The following is a 14,179-nucleotide window of genomic DNA, read 5'->3' on the forward strand; positions in this document are numbered from 1 at the left end:
AGAAAAAAGATATGACGAACCGGTTTTTTTTTTAGTGAGTGTAGTGAGTGAGTCAGACCGGTAGAGGACGCTGGGGCTGGGTTGATGGGAAAGTGATGCCAGGATGAATGTTTTTAGGCGAGTGTTGGGAATTTTTTTTTGTACCATAAAGTGAATTTCTTAAAGCGCGATAACATTTGACATTTTGGAACATTAAAAATAAAATTGATAACAGTCCAAAATTCTTACAGGTAAATTAATAAACGTTTTATAAAAACTATTATAAACATTGATTGTAAATTTAAAAAGCATTGTTTTCAACGTTAGTGCACACCAGTATTGTAAAAAAATAACAATGAAAAAAATGCATTTGAAAATAAAAAAAAAAATATGTACTGCAAATAAAGAAATTTGCGTTAAGGCTTAACTACATTCACCACTTTTTGAAAAAGTACAAAAGTGAAAATATTTTTTTTCCTCGCAAGCGCAATTTTTTTGTAAAAAAAATGTTTTTTGGACGAAAAAATAAGTTTTTTGCATCATTTGTTTTTTTTTTTTGACAGCCCGAAAAACAATACAAAAATGAGTTTGAAAATTTTCACTTTTGTACTTTTTCACTTTTTCAGCCAATTTAGTTAAGGCTTTAAGAAAAATAAAAAAATCGAAGGTAAAAAATTATTTTTTAAAAAATTAAAAATTTTTTTTTTTCAAATTTTTTTCATTTGAAAATTTGAGTACGTTTCAAACTTCAAAACAGGGTTGCAAAAATATCAATTAAAAAAATGCATTTGAAATAAAAAAAATATTTATTGCAAATAAAAAAAAATTGCATTAAAAAATAAATACTTTATTTCAACTGAAAAATATTTGCACTGAAAAATTTTATTGCAACTGAAAAATATTTGCATCAAAAAAAAAAAAAAATATTTATTGCAACTAAAAATATTTTGCATTAAAAAATAAATTTTATTGCAAATTAAAAAAAATTTGCATTGAAAAAAAAATTTTATTGCAAATAAAAATATTTTGCACAGAAAAAAAAACTGTATTGCAAATAAAAAATTTTCTGAAGTAAAAAAAAAAATTCAATGCAAAGTGTGTGCATTAAATATTTTTTTTTTTTCAATGCAAAGTTTTTTCAGTTACAATAAATATTTTTATTTCAATAGAATTGTTTTAATTTGCAATAAATATTTTATTTTAATTTGTAATGGAGAGCAAATGCATTATAATAATAAAATGATTTTTTACAACCCTGCTTCAAAATGATAAGAAATATTTGTCAATAAATTTTTAATTAAATTGGCTTATCCTTTGATGAAATAGGGCCAAATAATCAAAATGCCTTTCAAAAAATCTATTTTTTGCATAAATGGTGTAAACAGGGTCTAAGAAAGTACTAGATTTACAACTTTCGTATCGGAAATTTTATAAGTGATGCCACTCTGCTAATACTTATACCGTACTTTTACATCTAAAATTTACTACACACAACTTATTTCAAATTACTATCCTTGATATTAGGGGTATTGTAAACGTTGTAAGTGAACTATCAAAATTTGTATGGTAAACTTTACAAAAATATGGTAAATTTTCTCGCACAATTTTGCTTAGTAAAGTTTTGCATTTGAATGTGGTAAAGTGCAGTACACAGATCGAGATAAATTTTGTGGATTTTAGAGTGTTCATGAAACTTTTTCGGTAAACTTTTCCAGTTTGCGTAGTGGTAAATTTTACAGTATTTCATGGATACCCCTTATAATTGTTTTTAGGCCAGTATAACTACATTGGCCTAAAAAGTTTAAAAATAAAAATTGTCAAACATATTTTGTGATGGTTTTCCACAATGGAAAGCTTAAAAAAAAGATGAAACTGAAAACTTACAAGTCACAAGAACCTCACAAGTTGAGGATAACTCGATTTTGTGAGGATTTATTCCTAAAAAAATTCATACTAACAACTACTGTAAAGCTTGTGACCTGCTTCAGAGCGGGTGCATGAAAGGGTGTAAACTCTGGGTAAACCTGGTAAAGTGGTAAATGTCCCAACTAGCACAACAGCTTCTATAAATTGAGATCTCACAGGTACTACTTTTTATACAGCTTGTATTGAGCTTGCTTCAGAATTTAATTACTTATAGAATTTCGAACTTGTTTAACAACTTCTAATAAGTTGTTTAAATACTGTTAAAGAAACTTAAACGAAAAAAGTTTGTTTTCGGAAAAGCCTGCTTAGTGAGTTTATAGAAAATTACCAAGTTTAGTATATGATTTTTGGTTTTGATATTGAATAATCTAGCTCGGACACTTTTTGGTTTTGACATTGAATAATTTAGCTCAGACATTTTTTTTTGACATTTCTGCTATTTGAACTGATTAAGTTTTTGATTTCATTAATGAATATACTAGGATGGCCGAGTTGGTAGAGTGATGGACTACCACCAAGCAGATACGAAGTTCGATTCCAGGGTGTGGTAAAAAAATTATATACTTTTAAAATTATTATTAATAGATATACTAAAAACTAATGGAATGTTATATATAATATCAGATCAAAAAATAAAATTCATGATTTAAAACCATAAACAAAAAATACCAAGACTGGAAAATTTCGTACGTCTTTCCCCCCGAAACCTTTTTGTGTACAGTGCTGTCTGTGAATATATGTGAAAGCCACCACGTTGGTAAATGACGTTAACACGCACACATTTATAGATTCACGACATTCACCACACATCCAACACGAACACAACGAAAGGTTCACGACATTCACCACACCTCCCAGCTTGTAGGCAAACGTCAGTTGACCGCCGAGTTTCCAGTCTTGGTATTTTTTGTTTATGTTTAAAACCAGTTAAAAAAGAATTCTTTTTTGTTTTTGTTTTTGTAGTTTTTTTTTTTAATTTCGATAAGACATGTATTAAAGAGTTATACAAGCTCTTCCGAAGCTATCTGTCAAATCTCAAAGCTTCTGCAGAGCTTCGGTAAGGCTTCGTTTAAGATCCTTGTAGAGGGTCAAACTTGTATAACGTTCTCCTTTTTCCATGCCCAACAACTTTACTAAAGTTTAAAAAAAGCTGAAATGAAGCTTTTGTAATACCATAACCGAAGCTGAAATGTTAGTTGGGCACTTTCTGAAAAAGTGAAAATATTTTTTTTCTGGATAGCGCAATCATTTTGTGAAAAAGAGTATACAAATTGTTTATTAGACCAAAAAATAAGCTTTCTGCATCATTTCTTTTAGTTTACCAGTTCGAAAAACTGTACAAAAATGCGTTTGAAAATGTTCACTTTTGCACTTTTTCACTTTTTGAGCCAATGTAGTTAAGGCTTTAAGCCTGGTACGCTGTTCGCGCTAAATTTTAGCCGAGATAAAATTCCCATACAAGTTATCGAAAATTTGTATGGGATCCATTTTAGCTCGGATAAAAATTTTCGATAATTTGTGTGGGAGCTAAAATTTAGCGCGAACTGCATACCAGGCCTTTAGAAGGAAATAAAAAAATTTTACTATTGTAAATTTCCCACTTTTTCACTTTTTAGGTCATTGTTGTTCACAGTACACATGAAAAGGTAATATATTCCGAACTGACATTGGTCGCCAAATTGTCAAAACATGACAATTTGGCGACCAATGTCAGCTACCGTAATTCTTAATTGTTTTAAATTACCGACGAAAAACCACGCATACCACAAATTTTTTAAAAATTATTGAATATTTTAAGCGAAGAAAGACCAAGAAAATTTTGTTTATTTTTAAATTTATAATTTTTTCAAATGACATTTTATAAATTAAAACAAAAACAAATTTCCTGTTTACTGCGATTGAAATATAAAAATTAAAGGCCGGCCTGACAGATTGGTGTCCATTATTTTGACAAACAAATTTTGACATTTTTCGGAATATATTACCTTATTTTGTGTACTGTGGATACAGAAAGCTTAGTTTTTGGTAAAAAAAAACAATTTTGTTAGTTTTTTTTCTAAAACAAATAGTCAGCTATTACATGAAGCCTCAAGAGGCTTGACTCTTTTTTCTAATTTTCTTTTGATAATCATTCTGTGAGGCGCGTACTATTACACGATGCCTCTTGAGTCAAAGACTCAAATTTGACATTTCTCATTTGATTTAAGTATTGTTGTTGTTGTATTCCACCAAGAAGCAAAAAGAAAAGAAAGGGAATGTTGAAAAAAGAAAGAGTGGAAAAAGAAACGTCAAAAAAGAGTCTCAGAATTTCGGCCCACGACTCTCCGGTCGGATAATTTTTTGTTTTATCTTCTTTCTCTTTTGCACTCATTAGTTTTGAAAAGAGGCGCGCCTCTTGAGGCTTCATGTAATAGCTGACATAGCGTTAAAAAGAAATAAAATTTTTTTACTTCTGTAAATTTCCCACTTTTGGGTCATTGTTGTTATGGATTAAGGCTTATTTTAAATTTGACAAAAAAAAAAACAGTTATATTTCAAAGAGAATCCATTGTTCAACTATTTTTTAAAGAGACCAGTGAATCTGGCATATTCATAGATCAAAACTTTGATTCTTATTAAATGTCAGCTATTACATGAAGCCTCAAGGCTTGGCCACACCGGAGGGTATGCGGTAGAGGTATGGGTAGCGGTAACGATATTTGTATGAAAAAAATTCCACATCTGAACGTTGATATGTCAGTTTGGAATTTTTTTCATACAAGTACCGTTACCTCTACCCGTACCTCTACCGCATACCCTCCGGTGTGGCCAAGCTTCAAGAGGCACGCCTCTTTTAATGAACTAATGAGTGCAAAAGAGAAAGAAGATCAAACAAAAAATACAACAACAACAATGCTTAAATCAAAAGAGAAATGTCAAATTTGAGTCTTTGACTCAAGATGCATCGTGTAATAGTACGCGCCTCACAAAATGATTATCAAAAGAAAATTCGAAAAAAGAGTCAAGCCTCTTGAGGCTTCATGTAATAGCTGACAATCCGATCTTTAAATCTGGTCATATAAACGTAGTGAACTAAAACTGGATCACCCTATTAATTAGCTTCGTTAAGTTTAATTACCAAAACAGTGCTGCCAGTATTCAATTAAAAATAATTCATTATTAAAGCTGACAACACACTATAAAATATTTTTATTTACGGTCTTCGTATTCACGAATATCGTAAATTAATTTGCAGGCATAATGAGGACTTAATTTTAGGAAATCTAAATAGAGATTTAAAAATAAAATAAAATTGAACAAAACCTTAAAAATGTTTGTAAAACCTAGAGCTTTAAGACTAGTACGCAGCTGAAACCAAACGAAAAATTTTGTAAGTCGACAGCGAAAATGCTGAGGAAAAAATATCATCTATAGTAATCTGTCAAAGTGAAAGTAAAAAAAATTCCAAATGAATTTAAAATCAACAAAAACATCAGAAAAAAAAGTTTTTTTTTTAACAAGAAATAAATGAATTAAAAAACAAAACACCATCAACACAGATCTTTAAAAACTCTCCATATAATTTGTAAATTTCTACTACTGCTGCGTACTGAAAAACGAAAAGTATTATAGAATTTTTCTGTACAAGATTCTGTTTTTCTGCTTTTGTATGGAAAATTTCGTTTCGCGTCAGCTGCATACTAGACTTTCTTGCCCATCCTTTTATTGAACCAAAAATTAGTTCTTGTTTTGATAAACAGATGGCTTTTGTTAGTTGGTAGAAAAATAAAAGAGCATGAATTGGAGAACAAAATGAGAAAAAAAAAGATGAATATAGAAATCTATTTCTGTTTAAAGGCTTAACTACATACACCACTTTTTGAAAAAGTACAAAAGTGAAAATATTTTTTTTCCGGCTAACGCAATTGTTTTGTGAAAATGAGTATACGAATTGCATATTAGGCCAAAAAATAAGCTTTCTGCATCATTTGTTTTAATTTTTCAGCCCGAAAAACTACACAAAAATGCATTTGAAAATTTTCACTTTTGTACTTTTTCACTTTTTGAGCCAATGTAGTTATACCTTAAGTCTAGATCGTTTTATTTTGTAATCATGTTTTATATGGATCATTCGTCATAAACAAACATAAAACAATACCAAAAAAAAACCTATAAAACAATCCTTATTAAAAAGTGTACATCTCACCTTAATCAAATTATCATTCCCTGAACATAATCACATTTCAATGCTGCCACAACACACATATCCACACCAAAAAACAACGAAACAAACGAAAAAAACGACCTGTGAAAACTGAACGAATCTTTCGATTGGCAAGTGACTCAGAAATCGGCAAGATGGAGCCTTTCGCTTGGTTTTCATAAATCAGAATCAGCACGTGTGTAAAAAGTGCCAAATTAAATTCGTAATATGTGCGTATAATAATTATAATAAATTTATTTAATATATCTAAATAAATAGTATTTTAAATTATCTATCGTTTGATATAATTTTTATTAATATAACATTTATATTTATGGACTTGGAAAATAATTTGAAAAAGAAAAAAAAAATTTTTTTTGGGTGTTTCAACAAAAAAAAAATGTCGATCGATGTATAGTATTTTTTTTTTGTTCTCGTCTTCTCGTGTTTCTTCCTACGAATTTTATACATGGTTTTTTGCTCATCTCTCGTCTCGTTTTTTCTCTTTTTTTTATAATTTTTTATAAAATATTTTGTGATTGATCTTGAAGTGGAGGACACTAAAAAATTATTAAAATAGAAATTCACATTTTCTTTTCTCTTTTTTTCTTTTCGTTTCATTAAAATTCATTCAAAAAAATGTATGGAAAAAAAGACTAGTCATTTGATATAAAAAAAATACTGCCGTCTGCATAATTAATTTACTTTTTTTTTCCTCTTTTTTTTTTTGTACTCTGTACTCCATTCCGATTACTTCGCCCATCTCTCCTCCACAAATTCGACTCGGCTCAACATTTTTTTCGCCTCTCTTTTTTTACTTCCATCTCATACGTGTATGAAATGAAAAATATATTTCGCAGATGCAAATGGCGAAGGCACAATGAATAGAAAATTGATGGCTGGCTGGGTTCGGTTCGGGTTGGGATTTAGGGATTTCGGGGGTATTATTTTAGACGTGGGATTTTTTGAATTATCCCAAATTTGTTAAAAATTATTTTTGAGGGATTTTTTTTCTTTGTTGAATCACAGAATTTGTATATCTTTTTTTTTTTTTTTTTGTTAAAAATGGTCTTTTATTTCTTTAGGGATGATCGTACAGATATACCTCAGGATGGACCCGCTGGCATGGACCCTGAGGGCGTCATTGAATCGACATGGGATGAAGTCTATGATAACTTCGATGACATGAACCTCAAAGAGGAATTGCTACGCGGTATTTATGGTTATGGTTTTGAGAAACCATCTGCTATCCAGCAGCGTGCTATTATTCCCTGCGTTAAAGGTCGCGATGTCATCGCACAGGCCCAGTCTGGTAAGTATCATTATATTTTATTCATATTTTTGTATATTTCATTCATAATTTTCATTCTTTAAAAATTTTTATTTTATAATTTATTTATTTACAACCTTTATCATTTAATTTCCATCTGTTTGTTGAAATAAAGCAAATGGAAATGATGACGCTACAAAAAAAAAAGACAACAACAAAAAAATACCCGCCTAATAAAGTAGTCTTGTAAACTGCAAACTGCATCTTAAGGTCATGTAGACGAGGCTCTTTAAACACGGCTTCCTGTTTTTTTTTTTTTTTATATTCCAAGCTCGTTCATTAGAACCTTCAATAATCCCAAATACAGGCCTTAGATTTATTTTTCGATTTTTAAATAACTTTTCTCTCAAAAAGTCGTAAAAATGTTGTTTAATTTGTCTACCTGCATTCGTTGCACATTTAAAAGTTGTGTGTCACGTGGACGGATGACTGGCCTTTCTCGATGTGTGGAAATATTGTATATTTAATTTTATGATTCATTTTGGACCAAGTATAATACAACATTGAATTCTATTTTTTTTTTTTTTTGTATTTTTGAAATAAGTTGAATACCTTTCGGGGGAAACACATTTTATTTATTTTCGCAACGTAATTTTGGAGTATTTTTTTTTTTTTTTTATATAAATTCTTATCTCAAAGTCAAAGCCTATTTGCTTCGCCTCGATTAGTGATAAGAAAAGGAAAACTTGTTTTGCAATATTTTGCCTTTTCGTACAATGATTTGTTATTTTTGTATTTATTTTCTATATTTTATTTAAATTTGTAAGATCGATATTTGAAGCGATCAAATGAGACCTTGTGCTAAAGTTTTGTTGCGTTTTTTTTTTTTTGTGGGGAACTTGTTTGGTTTTGTAAGCATTTTAAATTTAAAAAAAAATTTAAACACGATCCATACAGGCAAATATACAATAAAATGGAAGTTCAAACAATAATGTCGATTTTTTGTACATGTTTTTTGTCAATGAAAAAAAAAAAAAAAAAACACTAAATAATACAGTTTGCACTCTTGTTGTTTTAAGTGGGTTTTGTTTGTTTTTTTTTTTTTTTTATTATTCCAGGAAAAACCACCAGAATTTAAGTAAAAATTTATAATGAGTAAATAAATTTCTAGCACATTATCGATTTTTTAGTTTTTGCTAACCTCAACCTCTAATCTCTTCAAGATGATAGATATCGATGAGCAATATGCAATAGAAATTATTTCATTGAGAATTTAAGTATTATTTTGGATTTTTTATGTACATATGTATAACTATAAAAAAAAACAATCGAGTATCGATTGGCATTTTATCTTCAATGAGCAATTGTTGAACAAGATGATTAATCTTTTGTTTTAATTTTGTAACCACTCACCAATTTAATCTTATAAACTTTTTACAATCGAATTTTTTCATTAGTCGATTTTTTATTTAAGGTTATCAAAAATTGATTTGTTTAAGAGGGAATTTTTGTAGGTTTACAAATTTGAGAGGAATAAATACACTCCTGTTCAAAATTAACTTACACCTTATTACATTGTAGTTAGATGCCTTTAACTCTTTTGAAATTGTTAGAAAAAGAGAAGGCTTTTGAATTTTAGTCCTTTTTTTTTTAAGGAAGTTCAGTTCCTTCCAATAATTTTATTCAATACTCGGTATTGCTTCACCTATCGCATAGACAACTTGGAGTCGTCTGTTCATTCCACAAATTAAGTTTGTAGATTTTTGTTGTTCGACTTTTCTTTCGCTGCAGTTTTCAACTGATCAATATTGCGTGGATTTGGATTTCGTTTGCCAATGCGTCTCTTCTCTTAAATTCCTGACCTCAGATTTTAGGCGCCAACATGAAACGCTCCCAACATTTTAAATTTTATTAACCTACTTAACAATTTTAAGTAATTGTCACATGTGTGTTATTGGGCACTTTCAAACACCTATCGGATAGTCTATCAGGGATACTCGTATCTGGAATATCTCTTTGAACCAAAAGCTATCCAGATAGCTTGCCAAAGCAGCTACAAAAAAAATATTGAAGAGAGAAATTTTTTTCTTTTGAGCATATTCCTTTTTTTTATTGTTGCACAGTTCTTGTACAATCGATTTAACTTTAATTCTTGCAAATTTATTTTATTTTCAAGCTGAATAATCGCGCGAATAGAAATCAAAATACAAAATAGCCAAATATTTATCAGCTGCTCACTCGGATACCTGAGGTATACCAGAAATTCTCGGATACCTTCAGATTATTTTTTGACAGAAAATGGTTCGTTTCTTTGCTAATTTTTAACATTGTTTACAACAACAAAAAGCTATCCTATAGCTTTATGTTAACTGTTTGAACGTGCCCATTGTCCAATATTATTCATTATAAATGACATCCGAATCAGCTGACATATGCCTGAAATATCGATGGTTTTTAACTATGGTTGTTATGTCAAACATAATTGTTGAAGTGTCATGGTTAAGATTTGTTGGGCTTAGACTATGGTCAAACTACCAACATTTTATTTTTAAGAGTAATGTCATTGGCATTATCACAACACAATAGTTTTTTTTTTTTTTTTTATGAACAATAAAATAAAAAATAAATAAATATAACTTCCACAATGACAGATGGAACACTTTCTATCTACTCACATTATTGAGATGAGTTGTAAACAATAACGAATCGTAACTGTTTGACACTTCAATAGGAGTTTAGTTCGGATTTAGTGACGTCATATATGTACATAGTTACAAATCGCTACTATTTTGTATTTAAGGAACGACCATAATTAAATATTGGTCTACTGTTAAATGGTTATTGAAAGAACCAAACCACGTAACCATTCCAATATCAACCAATCTTAAACAAAATGAAAAGACGTAACTCCATAAGCCCTTAAAAGTAAAAATGTACAAGTGAACTTTTCCTAAAGCACCAAATTTATATGTAGCGTTTAAAGGTGGTTGGTACGTGTTCCTTTTCTTTGTTCTACCGATAGCATGTGAGCCGTGCAGTCCTTCATTTCGTTCTATCACAATCCATTGTCTTTTGACCAGCGTTGAAAAGGACAAGAAACACCCTTATTTTATTTCTATTTGTCGTTTTTGTTGCTTGTCTATCAATGAAAAAATTTATATAATTTTGTGATATTGCCATCATTTAGATTTTTCTAATCATTTCCAAGATCTCAACCAAGAAGACACTAGTTTAAATAAGGAATAGTTGGATAGTCGGATTTTTGTATTTAATTTTTTTTAATAGCCCTTTTTTAAGATAATGTACTCTTCTCCTTTTGGAATTTGGATATACATCGTTTGAATAAGTATGATTTGTGCATAGATTATTCTGTTGCTAGATTCAACAATTTCTTCAATATTGTAAAAGTCATTAACGGTTTAATTTTTTTTTAAATTCTTTTTCACATTCTTCTTAAGCATTTATTTAAAATTTAACCAACCACAAGCGGTACATTTTTTACTGCTTACTGTTTCTTTTTATTATTTTAATTTGTATTCACATTACGTATTAACCATTTCTCCTGGCGCGTTAGCTGATTTACATAAATTTGTTAGGTCTTAAATGAATATTTAACAAATTTCTAAGTAATGGTCCATATATAAAAACTTATGTAAATAAAAAACCGGTTAACCTCAAAATTTGTTTTTTTTTTTGCAATACTATCATAATAGAAATAAATTTGAAGAAGTCGATTGAGAAAGGACACATAAGTATTACCATAGTGAAACATTAGTCATGAGAAACCCTTCCAAAATGACAATTTCAATGAGTCAACCTTCAATAAGTCAAGCTTCAGTTTTAAATTTAGAGTTGCAAATAGTTTTTAATAATTTACATGCTTGAAGAGGTTTTTATGGCTTTTCTCTATTTTTTGTTTAATACTCTACGGAAGTTTGAAGACTTTGTAAAAATTCCAACATTAGATGTGATTTTAGAAAAACTTCAAGTACGCTTCAAGTACATAATGTCGCTTTAATGCCGTTTTCTGACTTCAAAGTGTTGTTTGTTGGTATATTCAATGATCTCATCAGAATTTATAATTTTATCCACAATCCACTGAATTGGTTCTATTTTCTTTTGCTATTTTCCATTGGATAGTCATATACGTCTGTTCTTCTGATCCAGTAGACATGGCATTTTTCTTTATTTGTTTAGCAATTCAATTATTCAGAATTTTCTACCATAAATTTGTTCACGCCTTTGATTTTGTATTTCATTATTTTTTTTTTTTTACAAGAGCTTGTAAAGATGGAATGGTCATTAATATCGAAATATGAATGAATCATATTTATTTTCTATTTGTTGTTTATATAATTTATATATTTTTTAAAATTATTCTGACCATGTCTTCATTTTATTTTATTTAAAAAAAAATTTTTTAGGTACTGGAAAAACTGCAACATTTTCCATTGCTATTCTCCAACAAATCGATACGTCCATTCGCGATTGTCAAGCACTCATTTTGGCACCCACTCGTGAGTTGGCTAGCCAAATTCAACGTGTTGTCAATGCACTTGGTGAATTCATGAAGGTCTTCAGTCATGCATGCATTGGTGGTACCAATGTCCGTGAGGATGTGCGCAGCTTGGAAAGTGGTTGTCATGTTGTTGTCGGCACTCCCGGTCGTGTATCCGATATGATTAATCGTAAAGTCTTGAGGACAAACAACATTAAGTTGTTCGTTTTGGATGAAGCCGATGAAATGTTGTCACGCGGTTTCAAAGATCAAATTCAAGATGTATTCAAGACGCTTCCAAATGATGTCCAAGTCATTTTGTTATCTGCCACAATGCCATCGGATGTATTAGAAGTTAGCCGCTGTTTCATGCGTGATCCAGTAAGCATTTTAGTCAAGAAGGAGGAATTGACCCTCGAAGGTATCAAACAGTTTTACGTTAATGTGAAACAAGAGAACTGGAAACTGGGTACACTATGTGATTTATACGATACACTTTCCATTACTCAGTCGGTTATCTTTTGTAACACTAGGCGTAAGGTAAGTTTGTTTATTGAGAACAAAAGTGAAAAGAAATATTTTATAATATAAATTTGTATTTTTATTTAGGTCGACCAACTGACCCAAGAAATGACCAATCACAATTTCACCGTTTCGGCAATGCACGGAGACATGGAACAGAAGGACCGTGAGATCATTATGAAACAATTCCGTTCGGGTTCATCCCGTGTCTTGATCACTACCGATTTGTTGGCTCGTGGTATTGATGTTCAGCAAGTTTCCCTAGTCATCAATTATGACCTACCATCAAATCGTGAAAACTACATTCACAGGTAAAAAGATTTTATTAAAATTTATTTTAATATAATTTATTTAAAATGTTTTATTTTTGTTTTCAAATAGAATTGGACGTGGTGGACGTTTCGGTCGTAAGGGAGTGGCCATCAACTTCATCACAGATGAAGACAGGCGGATCTTGAAGGATATCGAACAATTTTACCATACAACTATTGAAGAAATGCCAGCTAACATCGCTGATTTGATTTAAATTTTTTGAGCAGCCGCAATAATATCTTCTTCTAAAAATAAAAAAAAATACAACAATTTAAAAGATAAATAAAAAAAAACACAAAATAACAACAAAAAAGTGCGCTCACTTAGCAGAGTTTTACAACAACAAGCTACAACTATACAACAACAACAACAACAACAACAACAAACAATAAAAAACCAACAATATTGTTTTAGCTTTTTATAGATCTATATATCTGGATAAAATAATAAAAAGCTAACATTTATTCATTCATCCATTGTTTGACAAAAAAAAAATAATTTATACACAACAAAAAAATGAGAAAAAAAAAAAACAAAAAAATGAGATAAAAAACGTGGAAGAAAGAGAATAATACACATTTTGGTTTTTTTCTAGAGATTCCCACTTTTTTTTTTTTAAATTTAAAAGCTTTTTTTTATACACTTAGGAGATACAAACAAACTTATAATTCAGAAAAAAAACAACACACATTCTTTTTTATTTCTATTTTGTTTTGTTTTTTTTACATTTCAAAACTACATTATCAGCTTGCATAACACAAAAAAAAGATGAAAAAAAAAACAAAACTAAATTATATAATTATTAACACAAAACAAAGAAACAAACAACAAAAAAAAAAGTAAAACATTTCAGTAGGTAATGTGAGTATTAGATATTTATACTGTAATTAAAGAAAACTAATAAAAATTCTTTCTTAATTATGTCTCTCTCGATGCACGTTGTTATAATGGACAAAAAAGAAAACAGTCGAAGATTATTTTCATTTGAAAAAGAAACATAGCCAAGGGATGATTTCGAGTAGTTTTCATAGTCACCCCTATTTGCGAACCCATGTTCACATTTTTTTTTTTAAGGGATAATTGTTTTATCAAAATAAAAATTGTGGCGTGGGTTTCTTGTTATTTTAAAACAAACAACGGTGTTTTATAATATTTAGAGTTTAGACTAACAAAGATTTGCTTCTTAAATTTATGAAAAAAAAAAAAAAAAATGATAGAATAGAAGTTACCATAGGATTTGTTTTGTTAATAGGATGAGATCTTGAAATTGACAAATGGAAATATTTGATCGTTTTGCAAATTCGTTTAGGAATTCGGCTTAGCTATAGGGTGTCGAAAATGTCCAGGGGGTCTATTACGTACGATAATGAAGTAAACGATAAATCAGGACAAAGCGATTATGTGAAAGCAAGTCGCTTGGCCAAACTAAACCGAAAAAAATATAGGGCTCCATTAGATTTAGAGGACTTTTTTGAAAATGCATTATTTT

General features: G+C 29.7%; 1 protein-coding gene across 1 annotated transcript; it reads left to right on the forward strand.

The window, feature by feature from the left end:
- Positions 1 to 6,184: 6,184 nt before the first annotated feature.
- On the forward strand, positions 6,185 to 13,066 carry LOC129916835 (eukaryotic initiation factor 4A). Its single transcript, XM_055997023.1, has 5 exons — positions 6,185 to 6,318; positions 7,174 to 7,400; positions 11,783 to 12,396; positions 12,466 to 12,689; positions 12,760 to 13,066. Coding segments are annotated over exons 1-5 (1,212 nt in total). The 5' UTR covers positions 6,185 to 6,316; the 3' UTR covers positions 12,905 to 13,066.
- The last annotated feature ends 1,113 nt before the right edge of the window (positions 13,067 to 14,179 follow it).

The sequence above is a fragment of the Episyrphus balteatus genome, chromosome 3 (genome assembly GCF_945859705.1).
Source record: "Episyrphus balteatus chromosome 3, idEpiBalt1.1, whole genome shotgun sequence".
NCBI classification, from domain to species: domain Eukaryota; kingdom Metazoa; phylum Arthropoda; class Insecta; order Diptera; family Syrphidae; genus Episyrphus; species Episyrphus balteatus.

Coding starts and splice junctions, on each gene's coding strand:
- LOC129916835 (XM_055997023.1), top strand. Junction 12,397..12,465: donor TTTGTAACACTAGGCGTAAG/GTAAGTTTGTTT, acceptor ATTTTTATTTAG/GTCGACCAACTGACCCAAGA. Junction 12,690..12,759: donor CGTGAAAACTACATTCACAG/GTAAAAAGATTT, acceptor GTTTTCAAATAG/AATTGGACGTGGTGGACGTT.